Source organism: Trachurus trachurus (assembly GCF_905171665.1).
Source record: "Trachurus trachurus genome assembly, chromosome: 1".
NCBI classification, from domain to species: Eukaryota; Metazoa; Chordata; class Actinopteri; order Carangiformes; family Carangidae; genus Trachurus; species Trachurus trachurus.
This window is the reverse complement of record NC_139891.1, coordinates 29,607,208-29,628,707: the sequence shown is the minus strand read 5'-3', so window position 1 is coordinate 29,628,707 and position 21,500 is coordinate 29,607,208. Positions and strand designations below refer to the sequence as shown.

The 21,500-nt window shown below is 42.7% G+C and overlaps 1 protein-coding gene across 1 annotated transcript in view; it reads right to left on the bottom strand.

Annotated features, from left to right (window-relative positions):
* Positions 1 to 1,426: 1,426 nt before the first annotated feature.
* LOC310995250 (zinc finger protein GLIS2-like) overlaps positions 1,427 to 21,500 on the bottom strand; it is a 28,677-nt gene continuing 8,603 nt past the window's right edge. Inside the window, exons 2-7 of the mRNA XM_083984250.1 lie at positions 12,921 to 13,109; positions 11,119 to 11,312; positions 7,985 to 8,170; positions 7,218 to 7,351; positions 5,582 to 5,700; positions 1,427 to 2,689 (exon numbers count right to left, since the gene is read on the bottom strand). Of these exons, the coding sequence (XP_083840376.1) occupies positions 2,010 to 2,689; positions 5,582 to 5,700; positions 7,218 to 7,351; positions 7,985 to 8,170; positions 11,119 to 11,312; positions 12,921 to 13,086 (1,479 nt within the window). The 5' untranslated portion in view covers positions 13,087 to 13,109 and the 3' untranslated portion in view covers positions 1,427 to 2,009. The remainder of the gene's footprint in view (positions 2,690 to 5,581; positions 5,701 to 7,217; positions 7,352 to 7,984; positions 8,171 to 11,118; positions 11,313 to 12,920; positions 13,110 to 21,500) is intronic.

The following is a 21,500-nucleotide window of genomic DNA, read 5'->3' as shown; positions in this document are numbered from 1 at the left end:
TAATGAAGTCTATGACACATGCTCTTTTTTTTTTTTTACATTAAATTATTGTGTATGGACTCAGTTTCCTATCGCGCCCCGTTATCCTGCTTCTGTGTGTTTTTTTCTCTTGGAGAACACAACACTGGTGTGTGTGTGTGTGTGTGTGTGTGGGTCAGCAGTGAGTGGGGGTTGTCAAACTTGTCAACTGCAACGTTACTAGTGCACCTGCTCTGTTCTCATGACCTGGTTTTAGTTCGTCTAATCCAGGCGACTGTCCGCTAAGATGAAAGGGAAGATGTTGGGGAAATGGAGGAATATTAAAGGATCATGTCACCCTAAATCACATTACTCATACGTTCTCACTAGTGCGGCGTAAAAAAAAAAACTGTGTGGGAAGACGTTGTTTTGTTTTGTTTTTGTCTTGTGTTGTTGAGATATTTGCCTCTGGAGCATCTGCCACCACCACCACCACCCTGATCTGCTGCAGTTGAATGCAATTTGAGTGCAAAGGGTGGAAACACGGAGCTTGGATCTGAATGCTAACATCAGCATGCTGCCAAGATGACAATCAGTACGTTTACATGCACACAGACTTCTGTCCTTGTCCCAGTTTACACGCAACTGAGAAAATCGAATAACTGACGGGAACGTGTCCTCCTCCTCAACACCAGGTGGCGATATGCGTCGTTTCAGCTGGGTTAATACGGCGCCTTTTCTGGTTGACCTATTAGCCAGACGGCAGACCGGCATTTTCGAACAACAGCAAGATGGTTAATCGTACAGCTTTGTTCATCTCGTACGTAATGTGCGTGTTACTTATTGTGCAGATAAGTTGCACGCTATCCCGCACCGTAACGCTACAACAATAGCTTATGCGAGCGGCTTTCTTGGATGTTTTTGTTCCGGGGTCTTACGACAGTGCGGGGGGTGTGGAGCATGCGCACATGCGTTGTCCAGTTAAACTCCGACTAAGGCGTATACATGCCGGAGAAAGTTGACTTCCAATCGCATTATCTGGGTGTCTTAATCGGAGTTGGAGAACGGACTAACGCGTTTACATGCACTCAGTTGTCCAGTTGTAGTCGGATTAAACGGACACCGAGGAGTTTGCTTGTGGTTATAAAAGAGTCTCATATTAATGTGGATGAATCTACGTTACCCATTTGTTAATGGGTCCATTTTCGATAAATATATAGTTTTGTCTTTATAGTTGTTTTGATATTATTATTTAGTGGTCGACTCGCCCAGCATTTCCTGGTTTCGGTTTCGTGGACGCTGCCCGGCGGCTCATGGGAATAACGCCGAAACCGGATCGCTAGTTGGCATCGTTTATGGTCGGAACTACGACGGTATCTGATCGTCTTCGAACCTCCGACTTTCATTCTTGATCAATGAAAACATTCTTGGCAAATGTTTTCGCTTTCGTCTTGCATCTTGCGCCGGTCCAAGAATTTCACCGTGCGCGCGGAGGCTCATGGGAAATGTAGTGTGAAAACACTTTGCTTTCCAAAACTCCTCGTTGTCCCTTTAAGGCAATAATTCGGTTTTCTCAAGTGTCATGTAAACGTACTGAATGTTTACGTCTTTGGTCTTCATTTAGCATGCAAACACCGGGACAGAAGAAACCTGATCGTAGCAGTGAATTAAAAGTCAACAGATCAATATTCTCTGTGGATCCTGTCGGACTGGACTAAATTTCATGGTGATGCATCTGAAAGAGGGAATTGACACACTGAGAAAGATATCTCAATCTCTACCTCTGTGGTTTTAGTAGTTCAGGTGGGGTGAGGCGGCTCCAGGGTTTTGTGCACTCAACACAAAGGCTTCTCCACTTTACAGTTTTTTTTTTCTGAAATGCTTTTTTTTATGGCTCTGCAGGCGACGGGGACCTTTGACTTCTCACATGCACACAAACACACTCTCTCTGCTCTACGTTTCAAACACATACACCCCGACATGCACACAAACACAGACACAGAAAACCACAAACAAACACACACTCCCTGCTTGGTTTAGAGTGCATGCCCCTAGCTGACGACAGCTGGTTTGAGGAGCAGCGCCCTCGGGGGGACCACCACCCAGGACAGAGGGTCGCCGCGCCTCGGCCCCACCCCCGCAGACAGGTTCAGCACCTCCCCCTCCTCTCCTTCCTCCTCCTCCTCTAACTCGCCCTCCGTCTCCTTCCCGGGCATCCGGCCCAGAGCCCCCAGAGCCCCCAGCCCCAGCATCGACGCGGCCGAGAGTCCGAAGTGCAACAGGTGGGAGTCCGAGAGGCCGAGCGCGCCCATGCCGCCGCCCGCTCCCACGGAGAAGAGCGGCGCCCCGTGGTGGCTCAGGGCTCGGCCGTGGCAGAACGCAGAGAGGGGCAAAGAGGTCCCGAGACCCCCGAGGAGAGCCGCGGCCGCCCCGGGGATGATGATGTGGGCTCCGCCGACGGAGGGCAGCTCGGCGGCGCTCTGGTGACCCGGCAGGCCGAGCCCCGAGCCCAGCCGGCCCGGAGCGCCGCCCTGCTCCTGGGCGACGAAGTGGCCGTGGGCCTTGATGTGCTTGCGTAGCGAGCTGGGGTCCGTGTAGCGCTTCAGGCAGCCCGCCATCTTGCAGTAGTACGGCTTGTCCACGTAGTGGGTGCGGGTGTGTTTGAAGCGGTCGCTGGAGTTGGAGTAACGTTTGCTGCAGCCTTCGTAAGGGCAGATGTAGGGTTTCTCACCTGCAGGAGAGAGAGGAGAGAGAAACAGAGAGAGGACGTGACATGGTTGAAGTATTAAAGGGATAGGTCAACATTTTCGAGGCAAATGCAGACACTGCTTGCTGAAAAACTGGCGGTTTTGCATGAATTTACCTCTAAAACAACTCTGTCTCGTAACGTTCTGTTATTATCTCATAGCGTGGTGAATGTGCAGGTCACAACTTGTCCACCAGAGCATTTTGGAGTTGTTGGATTGTGTATTTGATGAGTTTGATGAGAGAAACCAAGAAATCCCATTAGCCTCCGTAGCGTAGCTCTGAGCAGCTCGCAGCTCTGCTCCGCCGTTCTAAAAATAGCTTGCACTGACAATTAAAGGTGACAAACCTACTGCTATGACTGGGCCAATTTGCCAAAATGTTGAACTATCCCTTTAATTGTTGGTGCAAGCTATTTTTATATTCACCACGCTATGAGATAACACGTCTTATCTCACATCTCATAAACATTTTTGAAATCCTAGAGAGCATGAGTCCTGTTACTCATTTATCCAATCAAATCCAATCCACTTTATTTATAAAGCACATTTTCAAAACAGGTCCAAAAATGGTAAGAAAACATACTGAGGATTAAAAATAAAGATAACATAATAATAATTTTAAAAGGATAAAATAACAATAAAAAAGGAATAAAATAAGAGCCATTAAAAGTAAACAGATTTTTAAAAAAAATACAATAAAATGATAATAAAAAGACAAACAATAACAGAGATCACACAACTCTCATTAAAAAAGAGTTCAAAGTCAAGGAATAAAATTAATAGTTAATCCATCCTGTGTCACTGCTCCAAAACAACTGGATCGTACACTTCCCATGGTCCTCTGCTTTGGGGCCACCGTACATGACGGTTATATTACAAGCACAAAGTCATCCTGCTGATAAAGATCACGATTTATGATCAAAAAAGACAGCTGCTGGTAAATGGGGCAACGAGATGACAATGAAAAGATAAGAAACAAACCAAAAGAAAAGACCAAAAGCAGCAAAAGGGAGGATTTTGAACTTCCTTTTAAATTCGGTTATCTGAGAGAAGGACAACAGAGGTTTCCCCTTTGCAGAAAAAAACTAACATACAAACAAAAAAAACCCTTATCAGCATGTGAAGGCGTAACATGTACCAGCACGACTTTAAACTACAAAATCACTGTGGAACGTGAGTTTGCTCAGTGTGTGGAAACTTCTTCCCACCAACTGGTCTTACACAACTTCTACAGAGTTCCCTCATTGTCTCGGGCTCACCCACCCAACTGAGTCATTTATTTGCCTTATAAGTGCGTAAACACACTGATGATCTGCTAGATAAGCTTTCACGAGGACGAGATCCTGTTCATGTTGCAACTCGGTGCCTTTTTACTTTTTATGGCACCAATAACTCCCTGCCTGCCCATTGGTCAGTGAAGACGCAATGTAGGGCAGAGATGGTAAGGACACATCTGTTTGTCCGTAAAACGACGTGTTGTGTAATGATTAATCCGTTATAAAGGAACCTGTTCCACTGCTCATCTCAGTTTTTCCTCCGCTGTCTCCATCTCCTCCCCTGCAGATATCGTGTCCCGCTCTACATTTCAACCCGTTGTTGTACAAACATACGTGTTTGCCTTCATTTGACAGTGACTGGTCGTGGTGGTTAAGAACAGGACATGATGCGCACAATTGCAGTCATGCAATAAAAAAAAAAAAAAGTTGTGGTGTGAGATCCTTGCACCTGCACCGTCCAATCTATCCAAACTAAAACATGTGAAATAACTTCAACACAAAACTACTGCAGCAAACCAGAGTGACAGTTCATGATAATATGCACTCTACATCTCAACACAAAGATGTTTTTTCAGGATGTTCTCAATTTATTTCATTATTATTATCATTATTAACATTAATCAATTTTTTCCTTCGCTGTAAAGGTCTATCATTATTATCAATACTGATTTTGTGGATCAAGATTGTGGTGAGCTCTGGGCTTTTCTGCTGCATCTTACTCATATAGTGTTTATTTGCAGAAATAAAGAAATATAAAGTCAATTCTAATGATATACTGTGTGTTTTTAGAGCTCAAAAACAGCATTGTTGCAGTGCTATTTTGACTTCCATTCAGTTTCAGTTGCCTACCACCTTTTTTTTTTCAGTTTTACAAAACCACAGTTTAACGACCACAGTTATCATGTTTCCTGTTATGTTCATCTAGAAGCCTAACAGTCCATATCGCTCATTCTCAATCCAGGTGATAGGAGGAAGAGACCTGGCTGGCTGCTTGGCCATAAATCTTTTTTTATTTTTTTATTTTACATACAGTATTTACTCTCGGTCTGGTTTTATTTACACTGTCCCTTGACCTTTTAACGCTGCACTGAGAGTGAACGATGAAATCACCGTAATAAAGTGCTAAAGTTAGATCATTCTGGCTGTCCCAAACACAGAAACACTGTCAGTTCCTCCAACACTTGAACTCACCACAGTACAAAGAAAACACAGGTCAGCCCTGCAGCGGCCTTTCTACACCCTATAGAGTGAGGAATTGTGTCATGGGACATGGGAATTAAAGACAAAACACAGTATCACACACTGTGTCGGTGTCAGGTTTTCCTTTGTATGGTTTCACTTAATGTCAAACTATGACTCCTAAAAAAAAAAAGGAAGGTCCATTGCTGGCACAAGAAAAGAAAAAAAAGATGTCATTGTGGAACTTTTTTGTTTTCAGGAAGTTTTACTCGAGGAGAAGCAAATCAAGGTTCAGGGCTAATATTCAGTCAGTGAGAACTGAAACCTGGTTTAATTGTGTGCGTCATGTGGGTCATGAGTATCAACTATCAGAGGTCACTCGACAGTTTCCTGGTTGGACTTTCATCGCCGTGAACTCACCCGTGTGTGAGCGAGTGTGGATCTTCAGGTTCTCCAGACGTGAGAAGCTCTTGTTGCAGGTGGGACAGTGGTGCGGCTTCTCGTTGGTGTGAGTGCGGATGTGGATCAGCATTTTGTATCTGTGAGACAAATCAACACACAATCAAAAAAAAGAAGAAGAAACGAACCCAAGTTGTCCCTGTTCTCACAGTTTTCAGTAATAGACATGATGCTATCTTTAAGTCTGGTTCTTCATGCCTTTGCCAATCATATGTCCTTAAAGGGATAGTTCAACATTTTGGCATAATCCCTATAGTTTTAGCAGTAGGTTTGTTACCTTTAATTGTCGGTGCAAGCTATTTTTAGAACGGTGGAGCAGAGCCGTGAGCTGCTCAGAGCTACGCTACGGAGGCTGATGGGATTTCTTGGTTTCCCTCATCAAACTCATCAAATACACAATCCAACAACTCCACAACGCTCTGGTGGACAAGTTGTGACCTGCACATTCACCACTCTATGAGATAATAACAGAACGCTATTGGACAGAGTTGTTATCGAGGGTTAGGGTTAGGGTCCGACTCGTAACGTTCTGTTATTATCATAGCATAATGAATGTGCAGGTCACAACTTGTCCACCAGCGCATTTTAGAGTTGTACAATTGTGTATTTGATGAGTTTGCAGCAAATATCAGACCTTTAACTTGCCTTGAAACCCATCTACAGATCACAAAATTTAAATTTAACCTCCCTTACAACCTCCTGACCAACTGGTGGGTCTGTCTATCACAGGATTTAGAGGGATCTGGAGGGATATAATATTCATAATTAATGTTTAAGTTTCTGTTAGTTCAGAATAAAACCTGTATATTGACTCAGGGAGCATGTCCTCCTCCACAAAGCTCACCATTGTTGCACCATCATGTTTCCACTGTAGCCCTGTATGTATAAACCAAACAAACCTACCTAAAGGCCATTGTATGGTCTCCTACAGTAAACTGCACATGCTTGGGAGAGGGGAGGGGTAGGCAGGTGTTCATTTGTTTGCAATATGCACTGCCACCACTAGATGTCGCTATTCCTGCACAGAGACTAAACAGTTCAGGGGGCCTTTGAGCAGAAAGTACATCAGACTATAAATGACATAGTCAGTCATCAGTCAAATTCAAGACATTTATTTCCCTTTTAATATAACTAGTAAAAATGATAAGCAAAATGTACAGTTATACCACATTGCAAGTGTGAAGTAAGATAATCTGAAGGACCTCAGAGCAGCTGGATGGGAAATATAACAAGAACATTTCAATGTTATGGATTTATTTTTGTTTACAAAACATTAATGGACTTCCAGAGAGGTATTCAATTCATTTTTAAATGTGAGCAAAGTAAGAAAAAAAACTCTGGTTAAACAGAAGGATGTTCCTGCTGTTCTACCTTATATGTGATTAGATGTTTGTGTTTTGACACTTTATGACCTGACACCAGATCTCCATACCTCTGAATAACTGTGTCTTTAATGTACCCAACTAGAAAGCATCAATGCAAACTTTGATTTAAAATCTTATTTTAATCTTATTGTATATACTATATTTATGTGTCTGTGGAGGTTGGAGTGTATAACTATTAGTAGTAGTTTCAGTTTCAATAGCGCTCAACACACCTGGCATTGAAGCCCCTTCCGTTGCGAGCGCAGCCCTCCCAGTGGCAGCAGTACCCAGAATCCTTTTCAGGTTTGACGTGGAAGTCGTTGATGTGATCCACCAGGTCCTGCAGCGAGTCGAACAGCAGGTGGCACTGCAGGACAGTGGAGGGGAGAGAAATTATCCAACACACACTAACTACAGTAACATCAAGTACACACATTTCTTACTGTAATATACAGTGAATGAAAACCTTGAGTTTCTTTATACTAAGGTTTTTTTTTTTTTTTTTTTTAAGTTTTACAACAAGTTTCAACATCTAATTTATCTTTAGTTTACAAAATCTCCTACAGTCATGAAAAATGACTTTGCAAGCTCCAAAAGACATGAAAAACCTACATGATACAAAAAGACACATGACTGTTTGCTATTTTCTTGACAGACATATGACTCAAATTATTAATAAAGTCTGATTATTGTTTTTAAACAATAACTTCAGCTCCAGTTTCTGGATCTTTAAACCTTCAGTGTTTGTGCTCAGCTCCCTCTCTCTTGTGTTGAGATCTCACCGACACCATCTGGGAGTCAGAGCTGTGTTCAAACCCTGCATAATATTCCTATGACAGACAGACATAGTGTGGGGGCTGGTGGTACAGTGGGTCATCCACTGAACAGAGGGTCAGCGGTTCAATTCCCAGCTCGTCCCGTCCACATGTTGAAGTGTCCTTGGGAAAAGAACACGTAAGCCTGTGTGGAATATTGATTACAGAGCATTGATTCTATTCACCTTCATCCATCTGCAGGCCAGCTGCCCGTCCAGTGAGGGCTCCGGCGAGAGCTGCTTCTCTCTGCTCTGGCCGATGAACATGGAGGAGGGGAAGCTGTAGCCCCTCGGCGGGCTCCCGATCGGCAGGTAGAACGGATAACCGTGCGGCGAAGCTCCGCCCTCCATACCTGGATGACGAGCCGCTTCCTGAAAAACAGGAGGAAGGAAACGGTGTCTCACAGCAGCCGAGAAATCAGCATCAGCACCGTATCAGTCAGACTGAATGTGGGGTAAAGAAGCACTGATACCAACGTCAAGTTAATGATATTGAGGATTTCCACCAAATTTATGGAAAAATTATGGAAAACCACTTAAAATCTTCTCAAACTCAACTTTTTAGATTCAGCAATAAAGAAATACTTGTTATTTTAGCCCAGAATCACCAAATCATTGTGGTGATTCTGTGTTCTTGCATTGTGTAGAGATTTGTTTCCTTCCTTCCTACTTTTTGATTTTTTTTAGCTATTTTTTTAAACCTACAATACACTGTTGATCAATGCATCTAATGTTAAGTTATCAGCCGCTGTAAATATGTAACTTATAGACTGTCGTTCTGGAAGAAAACAACCATGTCGGTCGTTTGTGCAGCAGGTTGTTATGTTATGGCCCTTCATTACATTTTGTTGCAAGGTGACACCTAGTGGTTGTTGTGCTTTTGACAGGAGCAGAGGTAGAAGTGCAGGGACAAATGGATGGATGGATTTTATGTCAGTAAAACACTGGACTTTGACACAGGAGACAAATACGTGCACATAGCATGTTTGTCCCACGCCGCATTTTGATTAGCTCTAGGTTTGTTTGTTTGCTTTTTGAAATTAGCTCCAGTTTTCAAAAGACAGTGACGTCATCATGTCAATCAATCAGCGCATGCATGCATACAGTTGAAGCACAGGTGAAGCCTCTTCGTTGGTGCCTCCTTGCTGTTTTTGGAAACCCGACAAATCTTAAATGACGGAGGCTACAACAGAGTTAAATTGATGCTACAGCTACATCGAAGAATGGGAACATAGTGAGAGCTAGGTGAAACCACAGGAAGAATACTCATAGATTTAAAAAAAAAAAAAAAAAGAGTTTGTTGTCATCTCTCCTGGGAGTATAACCTTAAACCTAGATCGACAATCTATCACCATTTTCGACTACCTCTCAACATTGGTAATGGTTGTCCCACATTGTGCCACATTTGTCAAATGGCATCAATAACAACCATAAAGATTGTCAAATCATAAGTGATTATTTTAACTGAAATCAACTGAGGCTCATGATGCTGTAGTAAAAGAAAACAGTTGTTTGGGTTAGACTATGTTAATAACTACATGAGTCATTGATAAGATATCATTCTTGAAATAAAGCATCAACAGTCCCAAGTCTGACTAACAGGAAGTTTTCCCCCTTTTTTCCCCCCGGAGACATGGAAAGAGAGAGAGATACGTCTGCATTACGCTGGTGATGACGATACATTAAGACGACATTTGTCCGAAGCACAAAGAGCCAGCCTCACCTACAGAGGCCTTGAAGCTCGTCAGACTCTATCAGTGGAGACAGACCCAAATCTCTTGTCTCTGAAACCTTGCCCTAGTTTGTTAATAGAAAGACACAAGGGCACAATGTGTCATGTGTTAGACCTTTTAAACAATTTGCTCAACTTGTTTTCAGTGTCTGGAAGTTTATTGGATAATATCTACTGCTACTATCCTTATTAACGGCCCATATAATCTATAACGACAGTTTTCAAGTATTGTTTTTTTTTTTTTTAGATTCAGTTAAAACTTGATTTTCGACTGCAGGAGAAGCTCTAACATTTCCAACACTGGCAGAGCAGATGTTAAAGTCGCAGGGCTGTTAAGTTCATTAGCTCTTAGCAGTAAAAATAGATTTTAACGTAAAAGTTGGAGGCTCCACCCTGACCAGAGAAGCGAGGGAGTGGGTCTTTTATTGAACCCTGTAGTGGTATCATATTGTATTAGACCTTTTGGATCTGATTAATATTGTTAAAAAACTGTTTAAATCCTGCAGAGCTATGAGCTAAACAACTGCTCTCTGTGGCTGGTCTGTATCTATTGATCAAATGGTGTTAAGGTGTTTTAAAAACGGGTGGAGACGGCGCTGTGTTTAAAATTAGACGGGGGAAATTCACACTGGTCCGGGCTAAGTGAGTTAATGTGGACAAGCAGCTGCTGCTACGGTATCAAAGACATCTTTGAGGAAGCCACTGAGTACATCTAAGGGGCATAATGACTGCTTCTCACAGTCCACCTTTAATGTATAAGACAATTTTAACTCTCTGGGTTAGAAGACGAGTCTGGGCCAAGAGGAAAGATTTTGATGCTCGTAACAAAGAGGCGTCTGTGTTTGATGTTTTACCATTCAATTAGGGCTCCGATTTGATTTAGACAGAGTCACTGGACTGGCTGTGTGCTGTGTGCAAACGTTGCACCAACAAATTAGATTCACTCCCAGCATCCCAATTCAATTAAACTCTGTTGAAGAAGAGTGGAGCACATTCAGTCACAATCAGTCCCTGACTGGATTATTCTGAGAGGGCCGCGGTCATGCCTGAACACAAGATTAACTGATTAGGTGAAGACGCGCACCTGTAGGCTACAGAGCCGCTTAACTGTGTGTCTCTGTGAAACGGCAGGTTTTGGGGTCTTACGATCATGTTTAACTCGAGTGAAACACACACTGGCTGTGTCTTTGTAATGAAGATAAAATAAGAAGGTTGTAAAGCGCAACCGTCGCAATGTACCCGCGGGAAATGTGATTAGGTTTCTATCTTTTTTTTTTGGTGAGTTGATGTGTGTTGTTGAAGTTGGGGACAGGACAGTGGCACGTCCCAACAAGTTGTCATGCATTACTGAAAATATGTTCATTTGCATTCTTGCTGAGAGTTTCATGAAAATATCAATACAACCACCGTCTGTCGTGTGAATAAGAAGCAATGGGATTCGTTTTGCTACGCTAAGCTAAGCTAAGCTAAGTTGTGCTAACTGGCCGATGGCTCCAGTTTTATAAATTATCTGTGACACATGTTTGACACGTTGAAGCACAAGAGTGTCGACGCCACGTCACTGTGCAAACGCTTTGGACCTACTCACCCGAGAGAATAGATGTGGCTGCGGGCTGCTGCTGCTGTGAGTGGACTCCAGGGGTGAGGAAGGGGAGGGGGAGGAGGGGGAGGAAGGCGATGGGGAGAGGGACGAGGCGTGGCGGGAGGATGGTGACAGGCTGAGGTCCATGGCTGGAGGAGTGAAGCAGGACCCGGGTCGTTCTTGAGGGGAGGACAGGGAATCTGTGGTGGAGGTTAAGAACAGAGTTACAGATACTGCAGTTTGTGTTGTTTTTACCTGAGTTATCTTAAAAACTTGGATGTCACATATTGTACTAAGTGAAATTTCCCATATATTTATAGATTATACGGCAGCTCTGGGTTCTATATATTAAAACTGTGATAGTATCAAAGCCTCAGTCCACAGAGAAATGCAAACAGCCTGCATTCAGAAACTGAGCTTTAAAGAGGAACTACGTAAGTCTGGTCACTTTTTTCACTGTTTTGCTAACCCTCCTCCTGGCCATGTGCATTTGTTTACAACAAAGCCTGCGATAAATCAATCAATAGAGCGGTAGATAACGTTATATATTATATGCGACGTGTACATTTGTGTAGCCTTATCTGTCATAAACAAGAGATTACGGCTTAGGGGGAACGTTTATGTCGCGGTGCCGCAGAGACAAGCTTGCAAAGTTGTTTTTCAGCCAAGAGACACAATAAGTGACACGCACATGGAAGGCAGAGAGCCTGCATTGTCCCTCGTAACAAGTTTAGCCATTTATTAAACCATCACAATTACTCCAAAGCTGTTTAATTGAGGTAAAAAATTTAGCATAGTTAAACTACAAATCCTGCATAGTTCCTCTTTAAAACACACCACAGTCAGGACTTCTGCAACTTTGTGATGTCACAACGATGCAGTCACTACCCACACTCAGCCACTCCCCCAAGCCCCACCCCCCAGACCCCCCCATAGCATGTTGCAGGATTTGGTTTCACTCTTAAGTGTTTTCTTAAAAATCTGCATAATTTAATTTTTTTCTGCCAATCAGAAGACAGACTCAGCCCTTCCTCTCTTCTGATTGGCTGACACTGACCTGTCGTTACTAGTTACTAGAGCTCCAGGGAGAAGCCTGAGAAACTACATGGAGAGGGTTTTTTTGGCTCCACCAATTTATCTTTGTATGGATCAACACTTTAAATAAACCACAGGGAAAAATGTAAAATGGGACCTTTAACCAACATTTTGTGGCTACGAGTGTTGGAGTATCGATTAATATTGATCAATATTGCTTCACATGAACACTGGTACAGCCCATGTTGCTGTTGGTGATGTTGGTGACCCTGAACCTCTATCAGGGAACATCAGTTCCAGTAAACAAAGGCAGAGAAGATCACAGGAGGTGCTCAAATGAGAGGGTGAAACCTTATTATCAAACGGCAAGAAAACACTTAGACTACAAAGCCACGCTGCACAATGTCAGGTATTTCAAGTATGGGTTGGTTAAACGGTCCCTTCGGACTGTCACGGAGGCCGTGCTGTGGTTTTTTTCTTTGAGGTCACGTCATGTCAGTGTCACACTCCTCTTGTTATGAGCCACACTCTCAAATCTGAGGACAATGTATGTCTATTTGAGGACACAAGAGAGGACCATTCATTGGATTTACAATATTAAATTACTGGGAAAGTGAGAACAGATAATCTGCTTATCATGCTATTGCATTATCACAGTGACGGTCTGCGCTTCAACATGACATTAGCAGAGGCATGTGCTTGTATATAAGAAGGTGGTGGTGTGTGTGAGGGGGGGGGGTAAGTTAAGTTAGAGAGCTTGCCAAGAATTTTACCTGGGGAGGAGGGTGGTGAAGGGAAAGTTGTACATAGCAGGCGTGGTCGTGTGGCGCTGAGTGGGGCGCAGATGGAGGAAGGACACGCCCTCTTCCCTAACCTCACTGGACCGTTTGTCCGTCCAGAGGGAAGCTTCAAGTCCAGCGGCTCGTCCAACGACAGCATGGCTGCTGGGTACTGCTGCCCACCTGAAGAGAGAGAGAAGCCAGGTTAATAAACTAAACATCCTTTTGCAAGTCTATATTATAAGTTACAGAAGTATTCAAAGCGTTATGAGCTCTTTTCTCGTCTTTCGAAACTTTGGCACAAAATACTTTCTTCTTCTTTTGCAGGCCATGTAACTTTAAGTTTTTCTTTTCATTTTCCACCTTTTGTTTGGATTGGATTCACGCTTAAACCAGTATTAATTTAGCTCTTGCACAACAGTGTAGGAACACACAACAGATACATTTTCACCATATAAAGCTGAGGGGTGAAAACTTGTGAACAAACTGCCGCCCATTCACAAATCTACCAGACACAAAGCAACATTAATAATTAATTTCATAATCATTCTTCATTCTCTTTTCCACTCTTGAATTTAATATCTATCTCTGTGGCTGCTGGTCGCTCACTTTGTCTCCATTATCTGAAGATAAAGGGACAATTATCCCGTTATCTCGAGAGAACAAAGCTGTGTTATCATGAGATAACGAGGTAAAATGTTTTCTTGATGCAAAAAGATAAGAAAATATTTGCTATTACAGCCTCTCTCAGCTTCTATGCTCCTCTGAATATCAATGCATTCGTCTTGCAGAGTGATTGTGTTTTGGAGGCATCTGATGCAATGGTGTGCAGGTTTTTAGGAGTTTGCATGCACCTTTTTTTTCTTTATGCTTCCCTAACACACTCTAGCTCTCTTTCTCTCCATGACAGAGATCCACAGGTGTTAACCGCTGGAGGAAGTGCCCTCTCCCCTCCTGCACTCACAGTGGACTGAGACAAGACACACGTCTGTGACCTGGCGACCAAAGCAACCGCACCAACAAGTCTCTCACAGTGAGACATTGACCAGTCAGGTAAACAAAGTGGTTTTTTACATCAAACTGCCACTGACATCAGTGCAAAGCAGCGGGAGGATCTGAGGTGATGGCAACTGAAAGAGTGAGCGAGTGTGTGAGGAAACACCACATTAAAATGTTGTCCATAAAAATGTCTGCTTTGCACTTTATAGACAGCTCGACTGTGATTTCAGTTGTCTGCTTTTCTGAAGATCAGTTTTGAATTATTGCAAAAATTGTTCCAGCAACATCAGTCACAGTTACAGTGGGATCTTTAGAGACACTGTAAAAGCACTAAAATCCTGTATTGTGGCTCCCAGTGAGTCAACTGTAGCAGGGAAACAGCCAGCGCAGTTTCAGCAGTAAACAAAACATAAATCAGTTAGAGTGGAGTGGCTGTTTAACATCAGTTTAAAGTGGACAGACTCTGATTCCCTTGAACCAGCGCATTTAGACCGATACAGCTCCCCAGTGTTTGGATTTAAACACTGTTAATGCTTTTTAATTTTAGCTGTGTTAAACTGACCTCTGAGTATTCTCCACTCAGTTATGACATGTTGTTGTTTACCACAATTAGATTCAATCCCAGCATTACACATAACTGTACTGCTATTAAATAGGAACTCAAATAACCACATAACCACAAGTCAAGATAATGATTGATGAAGCTCTACGTGATTACAATACTAACCACTTGCATAATAATAACATTATTATGCAAAAGTCCAAAATAATTGCCTATAAATACTGCGCTCCATTATCAAATTAAAATGAAATGAATTGCATTAATCCCATGTCTGTATACCAACCCACACCAAATGTGTCTTTATCACAATCCAACCTGAATTAATCATTCTCTACAGTATCTTAAACGTTTCTTCAAGGATTCTTGCTCATTACATGCTAAACTGGTGGTTTTTACCGACAACACTGTGAAATAATATGACACATCAATGAGTATGGTATTGCTATTTAAGTACTCAAAGTAAACTAAAATTTAACATGTACTGTAACTTTAATTTAAAGAATGTAAGTCACAGAGGGAAAATCCCAGGTGTAAATAATAAAAAATCCTTGACGGCTGAATTTTTTTAGTTTAGCTTCAGTTGCAGGGTCCTGGCATCGATCACGCTGGCTCCCTGTCACTAGGACCTTGAATGCAGCAGAGCGATCCTTCATATTATTAGTAACACATGTGCTTTTCCTGCTACGAAGAGTCAAAATGTCTGCTTTGACAAAGGCCTATCATGATGTATCAAATAATGGATCAGTAGCTGAGCTACTGAGCAGGGAATGGACAGATGAAAAAAGGAGATATGACCAAAGATCTGTTAACTTGTGCACGTGACCGGTGATGTGATGAACTTTCCTTAGTCTGTGCATTTTTACATTCATTCACAACTCTACACAAAGGCTCAGTAGTGTGTTTGCTTTCTGTTGACAATATAAGTTTACTCCTGTTTTGATTAAACCGTAGTTAAGTGTTAGTCCAGGTCAAAGTTTCGTTGTTTCTGTGTTCGTGACGGAGAAACCTCCTGGAAACATTATGATGTGGGTTTGTTATTGTGATCCTCTACATTTCTGTGGTTTGCCTTCACTGACGGGCTAAAGGCTTTTTTTTTTTTTGCAGTAGTTTTCCACCCGTGGCGGTATGATACACTGGATGAAGCATGAGACAAAAAGCTACTCTGGTCCATGACTCAACTCGTAAGGTCCTGTTAGACCAAGTGACTCAAGATCCAGATATCTGCTTCAAAGGAAAATTAAAGAAAAAATCTCACAGGAGGAAACCAAAAGGCGGAAAACTCTGCAGTGAAATGGACCAAACCTGCAGGGAAATGCTTGACAGCTGCTGGGAAAGTTGACACAGCACACGCACGTGTTTTTCAGTAACACCCTGCGTCGCACTCACACTGCGAGAGAAAGTTTTACACCTGAGAGCTGCCCAGGACATCTTCAGTCATCTGTTTGTTTTAAGAACATCTCTGCTAATATGCACGTCAGTTTACCATCATTACTCACTGACTTGATCTAAATCTAGATACTCAAAATAGCAGAAGCTACCAATAGATGATAGACTGACACAGCTGATAGGTTGATGTTGCAAGGTTGGTTTTCAGCCATGAGACGCCAGGTGGAAGGCAGAGAGCCTCCATTCTCACTCGTACAAGTCACAAGTCATGTAGTTAACTATCACAATTACTCTAGGTGAGCTTTTTAATTAAGGTAAAAATGTAGCATAGCCATGGGAAAAATCCTGCTTAGTTCCTCTTTAAATAGTTTGTCCGTCAGAAAGTGATCACAAGTTTATATTTCAGCTATAAAATGTTTTAATTTGTGCAGATCTTAGTCATAAGTGTTTAATTACCTAATTCAAAATATCCTTCAGGCCAACAATGAGAACCTGTGATGCTGAGTCTACTGCCAAAGAAATAGTGTGACAATCCTGGAAATGAGAAGAGTGATAATACGAGGAAATCACTTAGCATCTTATAATATTTAGCAACTTAACCTCTTGTGTACACTTGTTCATTTGTGAGTTTTAGAAATGCTGCAATCGTCTTTTAAAAATCTGGATGGCCGGTTGTTTCCCACAACTTCAAGTCGTTACATAACGATAAGGGTAAGCTAATATACGCTAGCTAGAAAGAAGCTTATATAAGCTAAGTCATTCGTCTTCTGCGTCCTGCCACAAACTGAGGGTGGCATCAATTTTATCACCTAACACTCGCCGAGCAAATAAACATATTTTTCAAATTACCAAACTGTCCAAGTATTCGTTTTACTGAAGTCTGGAAAAAATCAGCTTTACAGACTTTTAATTTGAAACCTTACACTCACGGCACACAGGCATGTTTTCAGGTGTCTGTTTTTCTAGACAGCACTTACACTGTATATTTAGCCGGGGTTTGCCTCCAGTGGACCTCCTAAACGGCGCCAGACGTGGGCTGCAAGTAGATTTGTGACACAACTGCAAAACCTCCATTGGGTGTCTCGCTATATGGCTCTTTAATGATGGCTGGCAGCGAGAGCGTTCTTGATTTACTTTCACCGACTGGATTCAAACCGGCAACTTTCCAGCTACATGTACACCTCTTTAACTTCTAAACTTGCTGTCACCACAAATTCTTCCACAATCACCGACAGGATCCCCCGACATAATATGAGGCAGAGGCTAAACCACAATGAAGTCAGTGTTTAGGTCCTCCTGCCGGCCTGCCAGCTACCTCACCACACTGGTTTCACATTCCACAGCAACCTCGCCGACTTCTCTCGCACATATACACGCACACGTATACACATGCACATACACACTCTTGCTATTTGGAGGTATTGTGAAGGCACGCACATACAGGACCATATGTATCCGGGCACGCATGCAGACTGAAGTCACACCAGACATGCGCTACAATCATAACCACACGTGAGCCCCCACTCTCTGCTTTCCTCTCTTACTCCCCCCACCCTCCACCTCCAGCAGCTCCTCCCTCTCTTTTCCCTCAATGACCTGCGTGTGGGCAGCATGCCCGGACCCTCTTATGGATCCCCTTCTGCCTAGCAAAACACATACTCTGACTGACTGTTCACACACTTTGCACACAGTCGCATATAGTGACACACACACTTTTTGTCTGCAAACCCTCAAATTGCACTCGCTAGCCCGCAACAATAACTACCTCAATTAAACACCTGGACCCGTTAACCCAAACCTGAGTCTTAAACATCCTTATGTCCTTTGAAATACTGAAGACCAGACAAAACGTCCTCGCCATCCACACCGTCCTCACTACGTCAGTACAAACTATAAGTCCCCATAAAGATAGCAAAACAAGAACACAAACAAAAACACAGGCTGCAGTAAGCACGTGCATGCGCATGTACAGTATATCTTTAAAGATACATGCACACACACACTTATGCACACAAATACAGACCAGTTTACACTTTAAACAACAACACAGTTCACACACATACTCTACAGACACTGCTCCCATGTCCTCACACAGCAGCAGCAGCAGCAGCAGCAGCAGTCCACATGCATACAGACACATTCATGCACTGAGGTATGTACAGTATACACACCCAATATCCAAATGCATACCAAACCACACTTATAAAGAATTAGCCTTTCTCATACAAACACACTAAAACATTTTTCACACAATTATCTATGAAACTGAACAGACACACACACACACAAAGTGGCCATCCCTGGGGTGTAATGTAAATACACTAACACACACATACACACAAGAGTTTTTCCTCCTCTCACAGGAAACCTTTGCTTCCACGGCGCCCTGGTCTGGCCTCTTCCTCCCTGTTTTTTTTTTCTTTTTCTTTTTTTTTTTTACTCCTGTCTCTCTTTACTTCCCTCCCTCTCACTCCTTCCTGTGGTTTTCCTCTCCCAGTCCTCCAGCAGAGCATACCTCTCCCGTTCTCCTCCCCTCTCCTCGGCCCTCTGCACCTCCCACTCCTTTTTCTTCTCTCTCATTTTTTATTCTCCAGTGCATTTTTGAACTCCCTTTTCCATTTTTCTTGTCCACTTCTTGCCATTCTGTCATAGGAGAGCTGTTCAAAAGAAGAAGGAGCAGACGTGGACGTCTGTGCTGTGACGCATACGGTCACATTTCCTCCACATTCTGTTGTTTTTCTTCTAAATGTAGAAAACATCTGATACATTAAAGAAAGAGTTAAAGCATTTAAAAAAGTTGGACCAAAATGTAAAGTTCCTCAAATCTAGAAAAGGATTTGACAAGGAAAAGTTGATTTTAAAAGTCGGTATTTCAGGGGATTTCAGTGTTTGATGTGCAGGCAGAGAAACTTCTGGAATAAGGGAGGAGCGACACAAGACAGTCCATCACTCCAGGAATGATGCCAGTCCTTGTTTTTTTTTTCTTTTTTGTGTGTGTTTTTTTTTAGGGGTTACATCCTTTGATCTTTCCATGCGACGTCCTTATAAGGCATTATGCAACGCTGCTGCAACAGCAACGATGGCAGGAGACTTTGTTTTTGTGACTGGGAGGCACAGACGCAGGAGGAGAGAGAGACTGTGACTGTGAAGGGCTGTGATGTGCATTCATGGGAAATGTCTGCAATTGGCTGAAAGTGGACACCTGCTGGAACAGCCGTGGACAAAAACAAAGGGTGGTTTTTGCGCTGAGATCAGAAAAAAGAGGGGGCTCTGAGGACACGGACATCATGGAGAAAACAGCGGGGGGTTCCTCTCACCGCACAGTCTGCGGTGAAATGGAGACGTCAAGAAAAACTCAAGAGGCAAAAAGTTTGTTATTGTAAAGTGGAAAACAAACAAGAGTTCGACTTTTCTCATTGAAATCCAATATATTTTTCCAAATGGCACAATACTGTATGTTTCTGATTGTTTTTACGAACCCCAGCCTATGAACGTCATCCAAAACGCTAATGGCCGTCTCATGTTTCAAACTCCCAAGTCCCAAAAAACACAAGCACTGCCACTGCACTTAGGTGGTTTCTGCCGCCACGGCAGCAAAAAGGAAATTTACTGTCAGTGTTCACAACTTGTGAATGTGTTGAACCACTGTTTTATGTGATGTCAGCTGTGATTCACTGCACGTTCTCAACGCCAGCAGTCGGGGAGAGCGGCTTTTCCTCAGGACGGGGAAAAGAAAAAGTGGCATCAAACAGGCGGCGACGACGGGTAACAGCAGGGAGGGAGGCTGTGGGAGTCAGATATGGGCGCCCACCTTTTCCTCTCCACACACTTTTCCCATTATTTTTCCTCAGTATTATTCCCTCCTCTCTCTCTCTCTCTCTCTGTCTCTCTGTCTGTCTCACTCTCTCTCTTTCTTTCTCTCTCTCTCTCTCTTGCATCTCGGCAGCGCTAAGTGATGCAACTCTGCAGAGCCAGTCTGCAATCGCCACCAGTAGAGTCTGTACTGTCTCTCGCACTGACACTGGCGTCTTCACCACTTAGGAGGGGAGTGGTGGCGGCTGTCAAGGGAGGAGGAGGAGGGGGAGGAGGAGTGGGGGGAGGAATCACTCAAAACAGGGATTATTCAGTTCTTCACTTAAAAAAAAGTAAAAGTAAAAAAGCTCTTTCCAGACTCTGCATCACTAAACTCAATTTGAATCACCACCAGCGACAGTTTAACAAAGTTTCTTTTAAATGGAGGATCAGCTTCATCGGAAATGGACCGGAGATGCTAAATTTTCTGAAATTAAACTCAACTCAAAGAAATAATAGGTGACAGAAAACTTGATCCACACGATATCAAGTGTCAGTGTTCAATTAGCTTGAGCTCTATGACAAAATGTGAGTAAGTGAACACATCTCACATCCTTCTTCACAGAAATCAACAGGAAACAAAACAAAATCCCGATGTGAATGCACCAAGACAAACATGAGTCCAGATTATTTTACAGCCTATATGCATAAAACCTCTTGGAGCTGAGGCAAACCCTCTCAAATCAACCTGAGCTCCAGCCACTGTGTAAAAAAAAGTCCAAACACCACAATTTCTACAAGAGGACTGACAAAACTCCCACAATTCATTAATAAAAACAAATGACAAATGTCCCTTAAAGTTCTTTTCATATAGTTACACATCTGAAATGTCTTTATGGCTGAATACAACTTGATTAGAGTGCATTATGAAATATTTCTCTTCTGCTTACAAATGCTAAATAGTTGGACTTCGGTGAAACATGGCAAATAAATCTTTTAGTGCTAAAACGAGAACTGAAATTATAAACAGGGAGAGTAATTCAGAAATTGGAATTAATGTTTTATTTATTTTGTAAGTGACACTGTTTAAATCTGCATAATATGTTCACACTGAATGAAAATGAGTGTCATTTTTTTCTACCCTGGCTCCATTAGACCAGAATGCATTGCAGCGTTGACACATGTTGCATTCCCCAGTAAGAGGCAGAGCTCCATTTTTCTTGACTGTTGTATTTCCTGTCCACAGCTACAGAGTGGAACAAGTTCAGACACAATCTCCAGAGTCGTTGAACACACCATGTTGGAAAATGTGGAAACTCTTAATAGTTCGCGGTGCAGGAGGCAAGGTCGGCAGAAAAAACTGTGAAACATTTCTTAAGTAGTGGTCACTCCACTGCAATTAAGTCAGTGCATGCAGATGTTGGAAAGAGACAGTGAGGATAATAGAAGGAAGTCAAGAGGAGTTCATTCTTGGACAAACAAGGGGGGACAGAAGACAAATATCTGGAGTCAGATGGGAGCTGGACGAATGGAAAGGAGATCATCTGGGCCTGTAATAAAGGATAAACCCTCCTCATCCCACTTCATCCCTCTGAAGCTCAGAGATGAACTTAACCATGTATAGTCATAACATATAAACTTCAAGATGATGGCGAGGTTTGTGTGAGGACCATGTTCCTCCCCGGGCCAAGATGGCGGCTCCTAAACAACTTTTTCTTTTCGGAATAAGAGCAAATTCTACGTATTTACATTTTTATATTATATATGAATAACAAAGGATCAAATGTGGGAAAAGGGTTGATAGAGTCGTGTTGAGCAGTTTAACATCTTGAATC